General features: G+C 45.7%; 1 protein-coding gene across 1 annotated transcript in view; it reads left to right on the plus strand.

The window, feature by feature from the left end:
• Adcy1 (adenylate cyclase 1) overlaps positions 1-19472 on the plus strand; it is a 149749-nt gene extending 130277 nt beyond the window's left edge. The window contains exons 15-20 of the mRNA XM_015490297.2: positions 81-197; positions 1195-1341; positions 1892-1990; positions 5712-5826; positions 7638-7762; positions 9915-19472. Coding sequence (XP_015345783.1) covers positions 81-197; positions 1195-1341; positions 1892-1990; positions 5712-5826; positions 7638-7762; positions 9915-10217 — 906 coding nt within the window. The 3' untranslated portion in view covers positions 10218-19472. The remainder of the gene's footprint in view (positions 1-80; positions 198-1194; positions 1342-1891; positions 1991-5711; positions 5827-7637; positions 7763-9914) is intronic.
• Positions 19473-22839: the final 3367 nt, after the last annotated feature.

The raw sequence follows: 22839 nt of genomic DNA on the forward strand, positions 1-22839 counted from the left end.
TGTGGATGATCAGAGAGAAGCTGCAGTGGGCAGGTAAGGGCAGGTGAATGACTGATTCTCATGATCTCCATGCCCCTCAGGCAGAAGAGGAGCGGGATGATATGGAGAGGGTAAAGCTGGACAACAAGAGGATCCTCTTTAACCTCCTTCCAGCCCACGTTGCACAGCACTTCCTCATGTCCAATCCCCGGAATATGGTGAGCACCTTGCTATATGGTTACCACATCCTGTGCCCCTACTGAAGTCTTCTGGGATCTTCTGAGGTGTCAGGGGATCCTGATATTCAGGTGCAGATCTGGTTTGGACCCACCCTCTTTTCTTTGTTTTAACTGGAGGCCTCCCTAGATGAAGGGTGTTGTGATTTAGCAGACTCAGCTTCTCACTGGGCCACCTGGCCTGTGCCTGAGGGCAGGGCCAGTGCTGGGTCATCAGGAAGCTCCTGGGGCCCCATTTGACAGGAGTGTTTGATTTAGTTTTCTTCTCCCCTTTGAATCATGGGAAAGAACATAGTATTTATTATTATTCCATCCAAGGCAAGGAAAATAGGCTTTAGTAAATCTCAGATGTGGTTTCTCAAGACTTAAAAATTTCAAATTACCTTATAGATAATTTTTTGGCCAATACATACCTTAAAAAAATAGAGCATGCCTGGCCATGGAGTGCTTTGTTTTGTTACATATGCTTGAAACCTCTGAAGACTCTTTTTTCCCTTCCTTTGCTTAGTGTATTGGGGTTGTTCAGAACTTCTAACGGCCGTAACTGCTATAGCAATGAGTTAGAACATTAATATAGTAGAAGCCAGGTGCTTTAAAAGGCCAGATTTAAAAATGAAGAAATGTGGATTGGTCTTTTAAGGTCCTAAAGGCAGAAATGAAACCCCAAGTTTCAGCTTTGATCTTCTTTGGCCTGAAGTCACTCCAGGTGCTAATTGTTCATCTGGCTGAGTTTTGCAGCCATGCAGTGCAAGGCTTTCCTAAAATTCTGTCTTTTCCTATGGCCTCTTCATCTTCCTGGCCTCCAAGAGAAGATGGGACATAGGGGTCTTCCCTGAGGTATGAGTCACATGACCTTAAACCCCTGGAACCTATCCCCCTGTCTGTAAAACAGGCTGGGCCCATGCAGCCTGGATTGTCCCTAGCCCAAGTGCTGCTCTGTCTACCCCTGCCTGGCAGGTTGACCCTTCTGTTCTTGCAGGACCTCTACTACCAGTCCTACTCCCAGGTGGGTGTCATGTTTGCCTCTATCCCCAACTTCAATGACTTCTACATCGAGCTGGATGGCAACAACATGGGAGTGGAGTGTCTGCGACTCCTTAACGAGATTATCGCTGACTTTGATGAGGTGAGGCCATGCTGTATTGTCTGCTTACATCTTACTGATTGGTTTTCCCTGCACCTAATCCAATATGTCATGCTCTCTAGATGTGTAGGGAATAAGCACACACATCTCCTTTAGGGTCCAGGTCAGCTGTGACAATTAAAAAAGGTGGTGTTCACACTAGGATGGGAGACAGGGGCCACTGAGTTGTCAAGAGCTTGGCATCTACAGTGACCAGGGCTGTGCAGCTTCCTCTGTAGATGGGCAGACAGTTGGGTACCTCCAGGTACCTTCTCCAGTCAGATACTGTGTCTGCCTGTTGCTGCCGTCACCAGAAACCCCATTTCCCCCAGTGACTGTGAGCTCAGTTGCAGGGACATGGATGGATCTTGACCATTCCTCCTTGCTGCCTTTTTCAAATGCAGTCCCAGAACCTATCTGGCATCCAAAAGAAAGAGGTTGGGTTGCTCTGCACAATGTATTGGTCAGCTCCCGAGTTGCTCCCAATAGCTGATGACTACAATGATGTCTCTCAAATGTTCTATAATGTTTAACTGTCTTGTTTTTGACAAAGCTCATGGACAAAGACTTTTATAAGGATCTAGAGAAGATCAAGACCATTGGAAGCACTTACATGGCTGCAGTGGGGCTGGCGCCCACAGCAGGAACCAGAGTGAGTAGTGCCCCTGTTGTGCCTGGGCTTGGGTCCAGTCCTGCTTCAGAGGACTCTGGGACCCCGGGAAGGTCCCCACACTGGGGTTGGTTTTTCCCTTCATTGGATCAGGAAAGTGGATCCCAGCTTATTTTGTCAAGTTGCTGGCTCACTCCAGACATGATCTCTTAGGGAAAATCCACACAGAAAGTTGATCACAAGGGCTTCTCTAGCTTTGACCCACCCTCTTATCCCTACTTGCTCCCTCTTCTTCCTTCCAGCACTGCACCACTGAGTATTCTCCTTCCTCAAAGCAGAACTGTGAATATGAAAATAAATATGGTTAATAGATCTATAGCTATTAAATAAATTGATTCAATAATTAACATCTTCCAAAACAGAAAGCAGCAGGCCCAGATGCATTCATTGTAATAGTTTTTTTTTTTCATGAAGAATTTTATGTATGTATATAAGTTTGTGGTGCTGGGGATTGAACCCAGGGCTAAGCACATGCTGGGCAAGTTCTCTACAGCCCCCAGATGCATTAATTGGCAAATTCTACCATTCAAAGAAAAAAAAATGATACCAATTATCTTCAGTTTCTTCCAGAAGATAAAAACAGAACACTGCTAACTTATTCTATGAGGCCAGCATCACCCTGATCAGAAATTCAGACAAAAATACACAAGAAAGGAAAGCTATATACTAGTATTTGTTATGAGTATGCAGTAGAAAATTGAATTCAGTAATGAATGAAAAGAATTATGAACTAAGACCAAGTTAGATTCATTCCAGATATATAAGACAGGTTCATCATTACAACTTGTGTGAACTTCATCACATCAATAGGATAAAGAGGAAAAATTATTTCATCATATTAATCTAGGTAGAAGAATCATTTAACTATATCCAACACTCATTCCCAATAAAAACTAGGTAAACTGTGAATGTAAAGAAACATCCTCTACAAAAAAACAAACAAACAAAAAAAAAAAAACTATAGCTTAGTATCAATTAGGAACTTTCACCCTAAGATCAGGAGCACAGTAAGAATTTCCTCTCTCTCTAATCCTTTTCAACATTGTATCAAAAGTCCTATCTAAGCAATAAGACAAGAAAATAAAATGAAAGGCGTGCAGATTGGGAAGAATGAAAATTGTCTTTGTTTGCAGATAGCATGATTATTTGTGTAGTAAATTTGAAAAAATCAACAATAAAAAAAATCCTGGAACTAGTAAGTGATTCTAGCAAAATTGCAGGATATAAAGTTTAATATATAAAATTTAATCACTATCCTATATATCAGCAGTGAACAATTGGAATTGGAAATTACAAACACTATACCATTTACATTAGCACCAAAAAATGCTAGGTATAAATCTAACAAGATATATACAAGATCTATACGAAGGAAGCTACAAAGCTCTGATAAAAGAATTCAAGAACGATCTAAATAAGTGGAAATATATTCCATGTTTTTGCACAGGAAGAATTAATATTATCAAGATTTCAGTTCTTCTGACTTGATCTATAGATTTAATACAATACTAATCAAATTTCCACCAGGATATTTTATGATATTCACAAAACGATCCCAAGTTTATAATTAAAGACAAAAGGTCCAGCATAGCAAACACAATATTAAAGAGGAAGAACAAAGTTAGAGGACTAACAATGTCCAGCTTCAAGACTGAAAATAAAGCTACAGTAATCAAGAGAGTATGGTATTGGGGAAAGAACAGACAAAGAGATCAATGAATTAGAATAAAGAGCCTAGAAATAGACCCACACAAATATATATAGTCAACTGATCTGTGACAAATGAAGAGAAATGATAGTCCTCTTAACAAATGATGCTAGAACAACTGGATATCCATTAAAAAGAAGAAAAAATATAAATGCAGACCTTGTACCCATCACAAAAATTAACTCAAATAGGTAATGAACCTAAATATAAAATTCAAAACTATAAAATGATTTCTGATTTGGTGATGACTTTTTAGAGACAATACCAAAAGCATGATCCATGAAAGAAAAGAATTTTAATTTGGGGTTTATTAAAGTTAAAAACTCCTACTCCATGAAATATGTTAAGCAGATGAAAAGTCAAGCCACAGGCTTGGAGAAAATCTTTGCAAACTACCTGATAAAGGGTTTATATCTAAAATATACAAAGACTTCTTAAAATCCAATAATAGAAGGAAAACAACCTAGTTAAAAAGTGAATCTGAACAGGCAGTTTACCAAAGAAGATCCATGGTAGGCATCAGGAACTCTCATCCATTGTTGGTGGGAAGAAAAATGGTACAGCCACTGTGAAGGCAGTTTGGCAGAATCTTATTACAAAGCTGAACGTAGTCTTATCCATGCTGTCTAGACAATTGCAGTCATTGATATTTATCAAAATGAGATGCAAACTGTGTCCACACAGAAATAGAAATGTGTGCAGCTTTATTGATTGCAGCTTTATTATCACCGAAACCTGTGAGCCCTTCAATTAATGAATGGGTGAACAAATTCTAATATATTCATAAAACTGAATATTATTAAGTGATAAAAAGAAATGAGCTCTCAAGTCATAAAGAGACATGGTGAAACCTTAAATACAAATTACTATATAAAGGAAGCCAGTCTGAAAAGCCTACCTACTTGGGAGCTGGGATTGTGGCTCAGTGATAGAGCGCTCGCCTAGCACGGGCGGGACCCGGGTTCGCTCCTAAGCACCACATAAAAATAAAGGCATTGTGTTGTGTCCAGAAAATAAATATTAAAAAAAAGCCTACCTACTGTATGATTGCAATCACATGACATTCTAGAAAAGGGAAAATTATGGAGGCTATAAAAAGATTAGTGTTTGTTGGGGTTTGGGGAAAAGGAGAAATGACTAGGCACAGAAGATTTTTAAGGCATTGAAACTATTTTGTGTGACACTGGTGGTAGATGTGTGTCACTGTATGTTATGCATTTGTCAAAACCCATAAAATACCCAACACTAAGAATAAGCCCTAATGTTAACTGTAACCTTTGGGTGATAATTTTATGTCAGTATTGGCTCTTCAGTTGTAACAAGTGTACAGAGGAATGCGTGATTTTAGCAATGGTGGGAACTCCATGTGGAGGAGGGTGGGAACATGAGAACTTTATATAGTCTACTCAGTTTATTTATAAACCTAAACCTGTCCTGAAAAATAGTCTGCTGTTTTTTTTTTCAAGGCATTAGTTCTCTGATGTTGAGGGCTAATAAAATTTTCTTTAGAAAATAAAAATTAGAAACCTTACAACCGTTACTCTTTCATGAAAGACTTTCACACACACACACACACACACACACACACCGTCCCAACAGGAAGGAGGTTGGTGCTGCTCCCTGACATAGTTCCTCTGTCCTTGCTTTGCTCATTTGCAATGGGTGATGACAGCATTATCTTAGTAGGAATTTGAGCAGGAGGTCTCCCAATCCCAGGGTTCACCAGCCCACAGAGGGGCATGACCAGGTTAGCATGGTTTTAGGAGACGCCTGTCTCTGTCCCTTGAGAGCCAGTGTTGTCCCTGCCTTACTCTCCACCCCATAAGAAGGACTGATAAATGTGCCCTCAACCAGATACCAGAAGCAGCTACAGTTTCCAGGGCTGCTGTGCTTTAATGTAGGAATCAAATCACAGACCCAGGACTGGTGCAGCTGGTCTGTGTCCTCCTGTAATGGCACCCTCCAAACATAATGCTTTCATCTGTTCATGCCTAGGCTAAGAAGTCCATCTCCTCCCACCTCAGCACACTGGCTGACTTTGCTATTGACATGTTTGACGTCTTGGATGAAATCAACTACCAGTCATACAATGACTTTGTCCTCCGAGTTGGTAGGTGGCTCTAGACCTATCCCATCTCTATTGGAGAATACCTTTCCTATTCCTACCTGAGAGAGGGCTGCTGGTTCCTGGTCTTGTAGGAGGGAGAGTGGCACCCAGGAACACGTCGCGGACATGGGGACACCCTTGCCTCTGAAAGTGACTTGTGGAAGTATGGATGATTCAGAAAAGGACTTAGGACAAAAGAGTCTTTGTCCAGCTCAGAGACATGCTAGAAATCTAAGTTGTTGCAGAGTTGTTCAGAGGCATACACACTCAACTGGTGGAATAGTGTCCTTTCAGCTCATTGGTGCTATCTGCAGCAGCTGAGGCATGTGGGTCCACTTAGAAAAAGACCTTGGCTAGAGCCCATTTGTGGAACCCAGGCAACTCCTTCCCTGACCTGTGAAGTGAGGAAAGAAAGCTAGGTGTCTAAGTTCCTTTCTAGCTTTTACAAAACTATGGTTTGTTGATGGGGACGGGATGTTAATTCCCAATTCACCCTTTTCCGAGATGTAGATAGTTTATAAGAAAACTTCATGCAAGTCCAGAATCCAATAAAATCAGATATTTATGGTTACTTCCTTTGTCTTCCAAATGCTTGCTTGCTTCCTTCCTTCCTTTCTTCTAGTCTAGTATGCAGTTAAACTAGAGGTTTTTATGGTTGTCCTATAATTCAAATATCTAGTGGCCTTTAAAACAAACTTGGGTGATGCTTGAGTGTGAGGGAGGCCGTTATATACTTCATAGTCATGGAAAGCTGATGTCCTTAGATGCCAAGTTCTGTTTTAGCATGATGTCCAGCCTGAAGGTAGGGGAAGGGTCAGCCACCACCCCTCCTCCCTAGCATCTGGACCTCCTCTTGAGCCTTGGGCTCCAGTCACTAGAAGTACTGATGTAACCAGAATCAGATTTGGTGGTGGGTTGGAGAGATTCTGTTCCTTCATCTCCCACAAAGGAAGACATGCTGTGGTCAGCAGCCCTTGCAGTCGTACTGCCCAACAGGCTGGTCCCAACTCAATCTCCTCCACCTAGGACGAGGTGTCCAGAGTTGACATAAAAATAGGTTCATAAGCACAGAAAGAAGGGAAGATAAGATGTGGCATCTGCTCCTATCAGACTTGGTCTCTGGGACAGTGCCAGTGGGCTGTGATGAATCCCATGACTGTCCTGCCTAAGGCTAGGCCAGGGCAACACAAGAAGTTTTGTGCCCCATTTACAGGGAAGGAAACCCAGGCCCAGAGAAGGTAAGCACTTTGCCAGAAGTCTCACAAGGGTGATTCAGACTCAGGTGCACCTGGACCTTGTGACACTTTCCAGGAGTACATGTGCTCAGAGGCCAGCTGGACCCCACACTGAAGAAAGAGAGGGGCCTCCATAGCCTCCCCTCAGAGCATCTGAATTATCATGCTTAGTTCTATGACCCATGCGCTGAAATAGTTGCAGCATTGTACCCTGAGAAAAGTTCAGGAGAAACTGCAGTCAGACTTTTTGGTAGCTCCAGAGTACAATTCCACACAAGAGCCAGTATTGCAGGACCTGGGCTTTTCTTTGGGATTAGGAATTATTTCTGACAGTGCTGTTGCAAATAGCAGTGGAGGGTGTTGTGAGGGGACTGCCCACAGGCCACCTGGGAGCCCTGGGCAGGAAGGACTTGCTGCTGCCCCTCTGTGAGTCTGGAGGAGTTCTGCTTTAGGATAGAGCAAGACCTAGAAGGGGGCAGCTTTTCTCCACTGAGGACCTCATTAAACACACTGGGTGGCCCCAGCCAGTGAGTCCTACTTTTCCAGCTGACCACAGGGCCATACGTGACTGTTTTCTAGGTATCAATGTTGGCCCTGTGGTGGCTGGAGTGATTGGTGCTCGCAGGCCCCAGTACGACATCTGGGGAAACACGGTCAATGTGGCCAGTCGGATGGACAGCACCGGAGTCCAGGGCAGAATCCAGGTAAGTTCACCCACAAATTCCCAAGATGCAATGCTCAAACTGAGGCATAGAGGACCGAGGGGGGACCGACATATGCGACCCGTAAGTGGTACTGCATAGCTCAGTGTCTGGAGGGTTACAGTTCCGCCTTGGCAATTTGATTTTGCTATTTGATTTGTTTGTGCTGCCTTGTGGGTGACTTCTGAATGAGCAGGTAGAGAGTTGGGGATCACAGTGAGTTATGGGGTCAGGGCCATGCACTAATCCTGACAGCCTAATTGCTCAGTTTCCTTTCTTGTCTCAGGACCTGGGCTCTGCCTGGCTGCCATAGGAGGGAAGGGTTTTACCTGAATTTGAAGGTCAGGGTGCATGCCTCCATATCTGAGGAACTTCTGGACAACTCAGAAGGGGCTGTGACATCTTCTAAGAACCACTGAAAGGACAAAAAGGCAGTGGGGGGAAGGAGTGCCTTTAGGATTCCCCTTAGAGTAACATGAAACCTGGCCTTGATGCCTACTTGGATAAGGCCCTGTGGGCCAGCCCTCCTGCCACCTGACCTGGGCACTGCAGGCCTGAAGGCACCCCCAGAGCATGATTGATCTGTTCACTATGGAATGGGGAAGGGAACAGAGGGCACTTGACAGTTAGGGCTGGTTCTCTCCTGCTGTGGCTGGGCCATGGGAGGGTTGTCTGACTCAGTTCAGTGACAGCTGTCACTGTGTTGCATCCCACTGGGTGTTGGTCCTTCACCTTACCACAAAGCCTCACTGGGTCATCCTGCAGATGACCGTGAGGTGCAAGCATTGGCTCCACAAATAAGACACCAAGTTTCAGCATCCAGGGCAGCAGCCAGCATATCCTCATTCAGTTGAAGAGGCCGCCAGGCAGGGCTCAGATGTTTCTCTGACGAGCATTTATTGGGCAACATCTCAAGGTCGGGTGCTTTGGTTGGTTGTTGGGTTCCACAGTTTTAAGAAATAGACCAATCAGGCATAGTGGCACATGCCTGTAATCCCAGTGACTAGGGAGGCTGAAGCAGGAGGATCAAGTATGAGACCAGCCTTAGCAACTTCAAAAGGACTAGGGATTTAGTTTAGTGGTAAAGTACCCCTGGGTTCAATCCTCTGTATACCACTTCCCTCAGAAAAAGAAAAAAAAAATAGGTAAGCCAAAATCTTTGTGGTACTTCCTCTCCTGTCTGGAACATGCACAGAACATCTCTGTACTTCTGCATTATTACTTTTTTTTTTAATTTTTCCTAAGATTTATTTATTATTATAAAATGTACTGTCATAACCATGTGTAAGAGCACAGCTGAGTGGCATTAAGTACTCTCCCATAGTTGTTCAGCCTTTACTGTCGTCCCTCTCTAGGATGTGCTCAGTACTTTGTTACCATGACCTCTGGCTTCCATTCTTCTGTAGTCTTCCTAAAGCTGGTCACTCCCCAAGGAGAATTTCAAGCAGCCCTGCCCTATCTTCAGGCAGGCCACTGCCCCATGTCAGTGTTGCTGATTCTGTGTTTCTAGAATGATATCTGAGCCTCCCATGGCCTCATCTCCCCTTGCCTGGGTGCAACCGTCCACCCACAGCTTCCCCTACACCTAGGGCCTCTGTCCTCTCTCCCCTGCCCAGGCATCCTGGTAACTAATGCCAGGGCCCCCACCCCAGCTCTGCCAGGACATGAGAAGGTAGCTTGTGGCAGATTGCATTGTTTTAACTAAAAAGATGGTGGTGGCCACGGAGGGAGAGAGGTGGCTCCAAGACGAAGTAGAGATCCTGTCCTATGCTGTTCACATGACTCTATTGAAGAGAAAGTGCTTCTCATCTTTTATCCTCTCTCTGACTTTGTGAGACAGGAATTCTTGGGGGTAAAATTCTGATTAGAGACTTGATAAAAAGGGGAGCTAAGAGATGACCCTGTTTTCTCCTGGCAATTTGCCTCTGCCCTCTATATGCTAGTGACCCCTACTCCCAGAACCCTGGAGACAGCTGTACCCTAACCCTGGCAACTAAAGGCATAGCTCCTTGTCCCAAGGCTTCCACCAGGTTCATGCAGTCAGGGTGGGAAGTGAGAGATACAGGATGGAATGGTGCACTTGGGGATCCCATTCCCCAGAGGACCCCCGCTTACTGCTTATGACTGAGAATAACCTGGCTTCTCCTTATGACAGGTGACTGAGGAGGTGCACCGGCTGCTGAGAAAGTGTGCCTACCATTTTGTGTGCCGAGGCAAAGTCAGTGTCAAAGGCAAGGGGGAGATGCTGACGTACTTCCTAGAAGGCAGGACTGATGGAAATGGCTCCCACCCCAGGCCTCTTCACTTGGAGCGCAAGATGTGTGCTTATGGGAGAGCTGGAGGCCAGGCCAGACGGCCCCCACTGTGTCCCGCAGCAGGCCCACCAATCAGGGCAGGGCTCCCCCCAGTTCCCACAGGCCAGTACCTGCCACCTGCAGCAGCGGGGAAGGAAGCTTAACCGAACTCACGTTGGCCTCTGGAGGTGCATGCAGGGCAAGAATGCTCCGGGGTGACACAGGCCACCTTGGCTCCAGTCAGGACCATCCAGATGAGCAGAACAGGAAGACAGTGACCGGGAAGGAGAAAGAGCATTTTCGAGGTGGGACCTGAGAGTCAATAGGAGATGTGCCTAAGCCACCCCTTTGGGGCATAGGGAAGCCCTGCCTCTTCCCAGTGTAGCTACCCAGGTCTGGCCAGTGTCACCATCGATGCTGGGACCTTCAGAATATCTGTGAGGAACACAACAAGAGTCATGGAGTTCTGGCTGGCAGAGTGACAGATGAATCCATCATCAGTGAGCCCTGAGTTGGCACCATGGCAATCTGGCTGTGATGGATCCTGGCTGTGGACAGCCCCAGCCCTGGGCAGCAGCTCCAAGAACTGCACTGGGAAGTCAGCACTGTGGGGCAGGGCCATAAGGGCTGAGCTCTTCACACTGTGGACACAGCACAGAGCTGGTCAGGTCTTGAACAGGACAGTCTGGAAAGAATCGAGAAGCTGCCTCTCATTGCATGGAGAGTGAAGGCTGCTGGCTTTTCTCATGAGCAGGATTTTACCAGAAGCCAGAGGCAGGCCTTCTGGAACCGTCAGGGGGCCCCACAGCCCTACTCCATCATGGGCCAGCACCAGCTGCTTGTTCCGCCTGTGCATTCTCCCCCTGCCCTACCTGCCAGCTCAGGCTCCTGTGACAGCTGGATGTTCCTCTTACTGCACCATGGCTATGTATCCAAAGGAGAGAGGGGTGAGCATCATGCCTTGCCTAAGCCCTGGTGACTTGGACCCTGTACATTACAATCAAGGTTCCGTTGGTGTTGAAAACGAGGGACCGTCACACCACAAGCCAGCTTCCTTGATGGAAGGCATAGTTTCTCTGACAGAACCAGCCCTCCTGGAGCAGGTGGGTGGTCGTAAGGTTAGCAGAGTTTGTGGTCCTGAGTCCAGGTGCCCCTGCTTCAGTGTGCAAGGAAATCAGCTGAAGGTGGTCCTGTTGACATCTGGGACCTCCCACCTGTGCTTAATGGTTGTGATGGGTATGAAGATGAAGGATGTGAGGAACAGGGTCCAGGAGAGCCAGTAGGTAGATAGGAATGGACTGGCCAGAAATAACTGGAAGATTTGGCTCCTGTAGACTTCTGACCTTGTCACAGGCAGCTTGAAATATGGTGGTGGGGGAGGGGGAGAGGTTCTAGGCCAGTGCCTTGGTTGGTGAATGTCTAGAGACCTGTAGCTCCGAAAGGTTTATGTGACCTGAATCTTGTCCTACTATGGCTGTGGGGGTCCCTCTCTGCACTGCTCCCAGGGACTCTCTCTACTTCCTAGGGATCTCAGCTTTTCAGGATAGGAGCAGAGAAAAGCCCAGATTTCCTTCCCCGAGGTGCAGACTTGCGTATGGGCAGCGCCCTTTAGCTCAGCCCTAGCTCAGTTGTGTGACTGTGCAGTGGCAACAGGGGCCTTGCCCATAGCTGGAGCTTTGTGGGCCAGCTGGTGTGATGATCTTGGGGCAAGCTGACTACCTGTCTCGACAGGACTCAGTTGAGGCAGGACTTAGGACAGAGGTGGGCAGAGTGAATAGCTTTGGGCAAGGGACAGTAGGAGATGGAACTGCATTCAGGGTCCCCATGTACCTGAGGCCCTGGACTACGGGTGACCTGGTGGGGCTGTGAGGACTGTCCTTTCGTGACTCTGTGATGGTGCAGGGAGCAGGCATATGGCCTCCAGTTCCTCCTGCAGGAGACTCTGACCAGATCTGCTGTCTTCCTGGCACCTTCTCCAGGGTGAGATGAGGAACTCACAGGCCAGGGCCAAACTGACCCCCAGGACCTCACTACAGACATTGGGGATGGAGAATAGGCAATTTGTCCTTATGTAGTCGTTTCTGATTCTTGTGGGCCTGGTGTTTTGGTGTCACTATGTGCAGGTGGAGGCTGTTCCTGTGAGGCGGAGGGCAGGAGGAGATACTCTCGGGGGCCTCTCCTTGTCATCAGAGATCATGTTTATAGGAATGTGCTTTGAGGGCTCCTGAGGACAGGCATTTTTATCCACCTGAGCCAGCCACAGGGCTGAGAACCTGTAGGGCACCCTGCCACCACTCATTATCAGCCCTGTCTCATGTCTGCTCCCACACTTTCCTGTCTTTGGGACAAATGGGTCATCCTTACCATCTCCTCTTCCACTAGGATTTTCTCATCTTTCCTAACCAGATTTGAGGCAGTCAGTTCAGACAGGAGCGCACACAGGAGCAAATACATTGTTGTCTTGGGCTCTGTAGGCTGTGGGGAGGCTGCCCTACTCCTCCTGTTATGGCTGTGGTACTGTCCCCAGACCCACAGGCCCACATAGCTAGGTCCTAGTTCATGTCTCCCCTACATAGCTCTGGCCCTCCAGTGCTACTGCCCAATGGGGCCATCTAGGTTAGGCACAGAGGAGTGGCTTTCAAAGATGCCCACACCCTGACTGGTGCTGGGTCCTAAGGGTGTGTTCTGTTACATAGTAAAAGGGACGTTGCAGATGGAATTAAGGTTAGGAGCCTGAGAATTGGAAAGGGTCCTAGACTGTCTGGGTGGGCTGGCTGCAGCACAGGGCCCTGCAGACATGGATGAGGGGGCTAGAGTGTGACCATGACTGAGCCCTCATTGCTGGCTTAAACATGAGGTGCCACAAGACAACACTGGTGATTGAACGTGAGAACAACCCCACCCAACAAAGAAGCAGGGATGTTGCTCCCACAGCCACCGGAGATGAACTTGGCAACAGCCTGAATGAGCAGGAGACAGAACCATCAGCAGGATCCTAACCTGAGGACACCTGGACTTGGTCTGTGTGACTCTGAGTCGAGTCAACCAGCCATACTGTGTCCTAGCTGAGGTCCATAGTGCTTTATGGTCATGAGTTTGTGCACAAAGCCATGAAATCTGATGGGTGTGTGACAAAGCCCTTGAGGTATGGTCGGGTTCAAAGGAAGCCACTACAGGGGACGATGCTACCTTCTCTGGGCATAGGACTGTTCTGAAGTGGACCACGTGGCAGCCTTGGTGAAGTCTCTACATCAGGGGCAGACATCTCCTCCATCATCAGCAATTCCAAACCCTGTCTACTTCCTGTGAGGTCAGGAACACATTTAGCCATAATGTTCCTTGGGGTTTGGTGAAAATCAACTTCCTTTTTATTTGTGATAAAACTGTATTATATTGCCTTATTTATTTTTAATCTTGTACAATATTCATGTACAAATGGTAGAGCCATTCGGGTAGGATTCTTCTCTAAATTATTTATTTTAAGATGCTCTGTATATAGTGCACCAATTACAGGTGCTGCCTGTTCACTTGTACCAAAAATGAGGAAAAGCCCGGCACCCACATCAACCCCTGCACGGTGATGCCGTGGCCCTTGGGAAATGACCCTGCGTGTTCCCTTCCGAACCCTCGCATGCCTCCCGTGCCTGACACTGTAGAGTAGAACACAGCCCCAGAATGCTTCCAAATGCTTCCACAGGCTGCGCCAACCCAGGCCAGTCCACTCCTTACACCCAGCAACCCAGTTGCCAGCCCGTGTTTCTCAAACTCTAAGCCTCCAGGGCTTCCGGACCCCTTCTGTCATAGAAGCAATAATTGTAACTCTATACTGTAGAGACGAGTCTGGCTTGAGCAGATTGATAATTCAGATAAGCCATGCATACAAGTTTGCTGTGGGGGACTGCCACTCCCAAAGCCCCCAACCTTCTGAGGACCCAGCTTTGGCAACCTAGTTCTTAGGGTTGAGCTCACTCCCCAGGCAGGTGAGCAGATCAATCTAGCATCTAACCTAAGTCCCCACACTTTTGGTCAGGAGAGGAAGGAGGAGTGAGGGCACCAGCCCCCATCCAAACTCTCTTCTGATTCTTGAATGTCAACGCTGGTCTCATGTGACGGAGGGTGGTAAGCTCCATGGTTTGTCCTAGCAGAGCATTCAAGAATAACATTTCAAGGCTTACCTATGGTATCCCATTTTTTAAAAAGTGATGGTGTCTGGAAGGGTGCTCTCCTCACCTTGCACTTGACCTACTGGCAAGAGAAGAGCCCTCAGGGCAGGATGCCTGTCTTCCCTGGATGAATACAACTGTACAGCAGGAAAGGCTGGGGCGCTTTGATTGATGTGGAGAATTCAGTGCTTGGCAGGATGTGGCTAACCTTAAGTGACTCTGTGTTTTATTTGTATCTCACAGAAAGTCTGTGCCATCATCCTTATAGTAACCTGGAAAGATTGTATAGACTGCTTGCTTTAATGGGCCACTTAAGAAGGAAGTGGTTTGGATTGGTGAAATGAAGGGTGTGTGGAGGGCTTCACCTGGGAACGTGCACCTGTCACTGCTCCAGCAGGGAGGTTTCTGGAACTCCCCAAATCCCAGGTATCTTGTTCACAACCCATGCAGGGCCTGTCCAATGACATGCATGGTTTATAAAGCAAGTGTGCACCCATAACTGTGCATGTTACAGAAAAAGAAAGAACATGCTTGCATATATTGTACATCTTACAGTACAAGAGGTCCCAGAAGTGCTAGTAGTACTTAAAGTTCTGAAAACCTGCAGATTTGATGGCTGTATATAAAGTAACCCTCCAGAAACATGGTTTAGTAATGACTTCAATTTTTAAAAAATATACACGTGTGCGCGCACGCGCGCGCACACACACACACACACACACAATCCTTCATAGAGGTAACTGGATTTCAAAATATTTGGTTCAGTAAAATAAATAAAGAGCAAACTGACTGGGCCACATTCTGGCAGCCTGGATGTTGCATGGCATAACTTTTTCTCCGGACCCTGGGACATGCTGCCTCCCTAGCTACAGTATGCTTTGAAAGTTCAACTGACCAATAGGTCCTTGTTTTCATTCAGAACTCCAGGTTTGAGAACGGAATGGATAATGGAAGTGGGATTGTTTCTTCATATGATACCTTGAGTGAGGTCTGTGTTTGCATTCATGGCTCTTTAGCTGGGGGGTTAGAAGAGCTGCCTGGGACTGGACTTAAGTTAGATTCATGGGCCTGTTGCAGGAGGTGGCAGGGCCCAGAGCTCAGCAGGAAGGATTGGGGAGCCATTCCCGGCTTGCCTGGGCATGGAAAGTTTAATCCAAAGCGCACAGAATGATTACTGTGCCAGAAGTTGTTTGGGTATATGAGTTGGTACCTCGAGTGAGACTTCTCCCTGCCTACCCCACATTTGATGGGAAGGCCTGAGCCAACGAGTTGCTTCAGTCTCGTGCCATCTCACTCTCTCATTGTGCCCATTAAGTCAACCAGAGTCTATTTCCAGCTGACTGAGTCAGAGGCTGAGAAGTTGAAGCCAGAAGCCTTCCTGGGTGGAGGCAGGGGGTCAGAAGGCCTGAGCACCTGCTCCCTGTCCTGGAGGACAAAGTGGGGACAGAACCAAGGAGATTCTGGAAGGCTTAGTGTGTAGGGCTCAGCAGAAGGAATGATCTCCAAGTTGTGAATTTCCATATGTGGACTTGTGTGATTGGGCCCCGCTGTTGGCAGGTGAGAGCTGTGTAGGGCCTCTACCTGGAAGCCATAGGCCCTGTGTTGCTGGACATTCTGCCGGTGGGGTGGAGATGTGTGGAAGGGAGCCCCTGGGCCCTGCGGCTGTTCCCTCACAAAGGGTCAGCTACTCTGTAAGCACAACCCTGCATCGGGGTAGGCAGGGTGTTAGAGCTCTGCAGGGGCTGCCTCACTCGAGGATCCTCAGGGGACACTTTGGAAAGTATCTGAGGATTTCCTGCCTTATCCTCCTGTATGTTCACATCTTAGTGAAGGCCAGTGAAGGTCTAGGAAAAGGATGTGAGGAGATTGGTCACCTCCATGGTCTGTCCCATAAACACCACAGATCCAATTTCAGATGCTACATTCTGGGGTTAGATGTCCCTCAGCAACATACCCATCATATAATGACTCAGATATGTGTAGTTTTAAGTTTCCTTGAAAAAAATATGTATCTGTTATGTTGCATATTGGACCTGTTCACTATCTTAGAAGATGCAATGATTCTACTAGAGGCCATGCTTAGTTAGTGTGTGCCCCTGTGCACGTGTGGGCATGTAGGTCATATAGCATTAAAAAAATAAAAATCAATTATTCATTCTTGGGATTGATTCATACAAGGAACAAAATTAAAATGGAATACAGCCAGGTGGCCACCACTTAGAGTCCCTACTTGATTTGTCAGAAAACACTCATCAGAGGGAGGAAGGCAGGGGCATCCCAGACCCTAAGCGATACCCACATGGTCCCTGAGCTTCTGTGAGATGACAGCCTGTAATCTCCAGTTACTCAGGAGGTTCAGGCAGGAGAATTACAAGTTTAAGGCCAGCCTGGGCAACACAGTAAGACCCCATCTCAAAAAAAAAAAAAAAAAGTCTCTACTATATCAGTACTTAAGGTCCAGATATATTGAAGCACTAAATTGCTCCTTATTTCTTTTTGTTGGTTATTTTCGGGGTTTTTTTCTCTCCCCCACACACAGTGGTATGTGGATCTGTGGAGGGACTTCAGGGTGCATATACAGCAGGAATTTCAAATGCGGAGCCAATTGGGGGCTGAATCTTGATTACCATCAACAAGCACCCCATCCTCCTATTACAGAGCGACTTGGAAGCCAGGTCTTCCTAACAGGATATGTCAGCACCAATCTCTCCAGCAACAGACAGGTGGCCTTGTTGGGTTGTGGCTCACTACTAGCTGAAAAACAAACATCAGAAAACCAACCACAGTAGTCACCATATGGCCTGACCCCATGTTCTCCATCTTGACAGGCTTTATTTATTTTAGATCTAATTTCTTTATCCTTTGTGAAATTACTAAATTTCTTGCAACAGGTCACTAGATTAACTATGTTCTGCACTCAACCACAGGAAGGGCAAGCATCACTCTTTGTCTAGTTAAAACGGGTCTCCAGAGGGCCTTTTGGTATGACCACAAATTAACACATTCGTTACTAGTTCCCAAATCTGACTTTTCAGTCAGTGGGTACCTTCTGCCTGTGGAAGGGATGGAATGATGATATTCTTGCTGTCCGTGGAGAATCCAAGCCCCACAGGTTAGGGAGTTGAGAGTGCCACACAGCCTTGAGAGGCAGGGCCAGACCTCAACTCTTGTTCTGTCCCCATCTCAAGCCCTTCTGTTTTCTGTTACATTTAGGACTTACTAACATTAAAATCTGCAATTGATGGAAAACACTACCTTGTCCACACAATTGTGTCCAGCATGAAGGAGGAGACCCTGCTTAGGATGCTCTTCCATGGGCAAGTCTTACTCTGATTCACGTCCTGGGAGCATGTGTCCAAGACACATTGGCTCTGAAGTCCTTGGCTTCTTGTTGCTCAGTTAGAGCCTGTAATTCCTCGTGGCTAAACCATATTTCTTCTTTAACATTACTGATCCCCCGCAAGGAAATAAAGTGTTAGATTTGGGGGTTAAAAAAAAAGAAACACCTTTCTACCTTGTGATATTGTCCTTTAACTTCTATAGCTCTTTTGGAGCACAACCTGTCGTATCTGAAATGATACAGAATCTCCTTAAACAGGGAGGACAGCTGTTTTTTTCTGGAAGGCCTCTCTGACATCAAATAGGGAAGTATAGCTCCTCCTCCCCAAGCACCCCCAAACTACTTACACCCAGCCTGCCAGGCTCCAGTTGCTGGGGAGGAGTTTCATGAGCACTGGGAAGGCTTAGGTTGCCTTTGCCATTTCTGCTCCTCTTCCTCTGCTGTGGAACCATTCAGTATTGTTCATGTGCTATTGGTGCAGTGTAGGAGGTCAAGGTGCCTTCCCAGGGATTGGAGGATGTATGAAAAATGGATCTCCCCAGGAGCATTCGTAAGGCAAGGAAGGGTTTACGATGGATGGTGAGAGGTTTGGCAAATACTCAATTCCAGGGGACCTGACCATCTCATGGGTGTTGGTTTCTACTGGTACCAAGCAGTACAGACTCTGAGAGTGTTGGTTTCCAAAACCGCTTTCAGCCATTTATTGAGAATTAATGTGTAAACAGAAAAGACATCCTAGACCAACTGCAGAGCCTATATAAATGAAATCCTGCACTTAATAAACTTGTGCAGAACGTCTGTGCAGGAACAGCTGGCTCAGAGCATGCTGTGGGTGTCCACCTCCTGCAGCAGGTGCAGTGAGAAGTTGGCCCGACAGCAGCCAGAACTTGTTTCTTGCCTCCCACCAGCAACCACCACTCAACTCTGGGCCCTGGGCACATGAAGCACAAGTCTCAGGGGACCATTCCCACATTGTGGGGATCCCAAGGACGCCCACGGCACCTCTAGCATACACCGGGATTGTGGACCCAACTGATCACCAGGAGCACACATGCCCGGTGTGGAGGGGCCCTCTGTGTTGCCTTCATCCCTGTTAAAACTGCATATATGCAAGCCATTTGCACTCTGGAATTGCATGCTGTGAAATTCCTAATTGTGTAGAACTCAGTTTGAATTTGAAATCATGCAGCATGCGCTCAGGCTTGCCCCTGAGTCATCTGCCTGCTAGGTGCAGAGCACCCCGGTGAGCCAGGGTGAGTCCCATGGAACCTGAGCTTTGTGTAGCTCGAGCACTTAGTATGCACCGTCTCCTTTCAGCCCAAACTCCCTTTCTACTATCCTCTCATTTATATTGATTGCACTCCAACTTCCACAAATGGAAATGTCATTATCATGACCATCTCAGCAGTAATTCCATTCTGATTTAAGGTAAGTCCAAAGCCCACCTCTGGATTTTCTTACTTGCTGAGAAAAGTCATGTAAGCTCCTATGCCCTGTGTTTGGCTAGAGAGGGTTGCATCTCTCGGTGAGATAAAGAGTGGCACTGGCAAGGGATCCTTTTCTCCCACACAATAAACTCACTGAGGATGCTTCTGTAGACATGAGAACACAATGATTATATTCAGAATCACAATAACTCAATCTCACTGGGTAACTTCTCATGATAGATTTGTATAATCAATACGGGTCTATTTTTATGTCAACTGAACACTGTAGAGCACCTTCCAGTCTTTTTCAAGATTGTTAAATTGAGAAAAGTAATTGAATAATTTGTCCTATTTTTATTTTAAAGAAACAGTGAATGGACTGAAATGTTAAATGTGAATGTACATTTCTTAATTGCAACTTTTCTACTGAGTGTTTGCACTATACTTTCTGGAGTCTTATTTAACAAAAATAAAGGAAAAATTGCTTGACTAAATTGTGATCATTTCAATTGAAAAATAAATGGTTGTGTGGATGTTTTAAGACACTCTTGGCTCTTTCACATACTTTCAAGGAATAATTTTTTTATGCAAAATATTGAGTATTCCGTGACCCCGTGTTAACCAGATTTTCAACACTGTGACCGAAATACTGACACGACAATGTAGAGGAGGTGAAGTTTATTTCAGGCTCACGGCTGGCTTCAGAGGTCTCAGGCCATGGTTGGCTAACCCCAGTGTTCTGGGCCTGAGATGAGATAGCATCCTGGCAGAAGGAAAGCTCTCAGCTCATGAAGCCAGGAAGTAGATAGTACAGGGAGCCAGGGACAAAATATATCTTCTGTAATTCACACTCCCAGTGATGCACTTCCTCCAACCATACCCTACCTACTTGCAGTTATCATTCAGTAATCCATTCAAAATATTAATCCACCAAATGGATTAAGCTACTGATTAGGTTATAGTTCTCAGAATCTAATAATTTTATTTCTTGTGTTAATACAGGAGCTTTGGGAGAGACACCTCATATCCAAACCATAACAACCCTACTCAGACTAAACATTAACTTTTCCCATCAGCCCACTCCTAATTCCACACTGTTCTTATCTGGTATTTATTTTTTGGCATTTCACAACTAAGATACTTATTTTATGCTGATAATGCTTCAAATTTAATATAGAATCCCCACTTTGTTTTTCACAAACCCTTCTTGGATTTAAGAGTATCCTGAAGGAGAATACAGCTTTTCCAGACTTTTTCAGAAATTCCTTTAGCTCAGGAATCAATAGGTATAAATTCACTTGAATTCCACCTGTCAATTATTTCATCTCCCTTCAAAGATAAACATTGAGCACACACTTACCAGTGGATAGGTTATTTCCTTTCAAAGGTTTGAAAGTTTAACTGGAATGGTGAGGGGTTGCTTCCACTGTTGTCATGGAGAAATCTGTGGAGTTGTATTTTCTTTGATTTGTATTAAAGTTCTCCAGAGAGACATGAACACGAAGGGTGTGGGTATGAGAGTGTACTCTTGTGTGTATTGGGGACGTTGAAACAATTTATTTTAAGGAACCGGTTCACATTGTTGCAGATGGTAAATCTGAATTCTTCAGGGCACAGACCAGGGAGGAGCTGAGGGTGCAGCTGCAGTTGGAAGGCCAAGGCCAGCTGGAGGCAAAACCCTCTTCCTCAGAGGATTTCAGTCATCTAAGACCTTCAGCAGAGTGAGCGAGACCCACCCATTTTGTGAATGGGCATCTGTTTTACTCAAAGCCTACCAATTACAAATGTCAGTCACATCTTAAAAAAAAAAAAAAATGACCTTCACAGCAACATCCAAACTGAGGTTTGACCAGATAACTGGGAAGAACTATGGCCCAGCCAAGCTGACAGATGAAATTAACCATCACATATATGATATATAGTTTTCAAAAGACGGCCTCTTTAGTTAAAAAAAATATATCAATTCCTAGTGAAGGGATTTAGAAAATAATACCCCAATCGATTTTTAAACTTCAAAGGGCAGATAAAGACTTTATCAGAGAAGCTGGGTGTGGTGGCACATGCCTGTAATCCCGGCAGCTTGGAAGGCTGAGGCAAGAGGATCTTGAGTTCAAAGCCAGCCTCAGCAATTTAGCGAGATCCCGTCTCAAAAAAAGAGGAAAAAAAAAAAAATAGAATGATCAGAGAAAGAAAGAACAACTGAGACAGCCAAGCTGGCTCTCAGTTTTATGGAGTTAGCTGACATACCAGAAAGTTAGGAACTAAAATGTGTACCAGTCTTTAAGGTTATGGAATTAAGATAACACACAGAAGATGAGAGGTTGAGAGAGGTCAACGCAGCCTTTTTTGAGACTGTGAGCCAAGATACTAAGCAGCCAGGGCCAGACCAAATCAACCCACTGAGGCCAATAGTCTGGCTTGTTCTAAAAATAATATTAGGGACTCTCCCAGATAACAAAGGGCAGATTCCAGGTGAAGAGGGGAAAATGCTTGGGTAGAACAGTTAGTAAAATAACTGCAGTTACCTTTCCACACATAGTAAAACATACCCCAAGGCAGAGTCTTCAGGTGGTAATAAGACACTCCCATGAAGAGGCATGATAAGAAACTAAAACCCCACCCCTACATGTGATTACATCAAGAAAACAGGTCCCTGCCTACTTTGTAGATGCCATAAACCTGTACAGCTTTGATCCTCTGCTTGAGTCAGCCTGGGATTTCTTGTCTCTGTACACTGTCTCCCTTGTGCCTGAGCATTAAAAATAAAGAGCTTCCCAGTGGCTCAGGAGGCTGTGGCAAGAGGATTGTGAGTTCAAAGCCAGCCTTAGCAATGGCAAGGCGCTAAGCAACTTAGTAAAAGACCCTGTCTGTAAATAAAATACAAAATAGGGCTGGGCATGTGGCTCAGTGGTCAAGTGCCCCCGAGTTCAATCTCTAGTACCAAAAAAAAAAAAAAAAAAAAGGCGCCTTATTCCTGCCTTTCTGATTTTCTGATGAAGTATGCAACCACCCACCCAGTCAGTGACATAGTCAGAGAACACAAAGACATCAACAGGATTTTTAATGAAAGACATGCCAATGAAAATGACTATTGAAAGGTTTTTAAAAGAGATTATAGTATTAGCAAAGCCATAGTGAGATTCTCTACTTATATACTTGCTCACAGGAATTATCCCTTGTGCAGCAGAATTCCACAGGAAACATAAAGTTTAATATTCTTTAATATAGTAAAACAACCTCTATGATTCTATCAAAATTAGTAGGTATGAATGGGTTTTTTTTGGTACAAAAGTTGCTATCACTGATATTAAAAATGGAAAATTAGGAACAAACCATGGTAAATAGAGGAAGAAAGAACAACTGAGACAGATGCCCCATCCAAGATTCCATGCCCCCTAATTAGAACCTATGAGAGGATGTCACTCCCAATTGTGTGGGTCATATTATCTGGCACAATGGACCCCTCAGGAGTCCTGAAAGCAGAGAAATTTCTCTGACTGGTGACAGAAGGAAAAACCAGAGGGATTCAAAGGATGACATGATTTTGCCCAGCCACTGCTGGTATGAACACTGAGGCAGCCATATCACTAGGAATGGGAAGGGGTCCTTTAGGATACAAAAGCAAAACAGCACCTTATTGACAGCCATCAAGGGAACACGCCTTAGCCCTACAACTACAAGCAACCAGATCCTACCAATCTGAATGAGGTTAGAGGTAGTTTCTTGCCCAGGTAAGCTGCCTAGATCTCACCTCAAGAGATCCCAGGCAAAGCCCCAGCTGAGCTTCCAGAGTGGTGAGATAATAAGGGGTTGTTGTTGTGAGTCCCTGATCATTTGTTATATAACCAATGGAAAT

The sequence above is a fragment of the Marmota marmota genome, unplaced genomic scaffold (genome assembly GCF_001458135.2).
Source record: "Marmota marmota marmota unplaced genomic scaffold, marMar, whole genome shotgun sequence".
In the NCBI taxonomy this organism is placed as follows: Eukaryota; Metazoa; Chordata; class Mammalia; order Rodentia; family Sciuridae; genus Marmota; species Marmota marmota.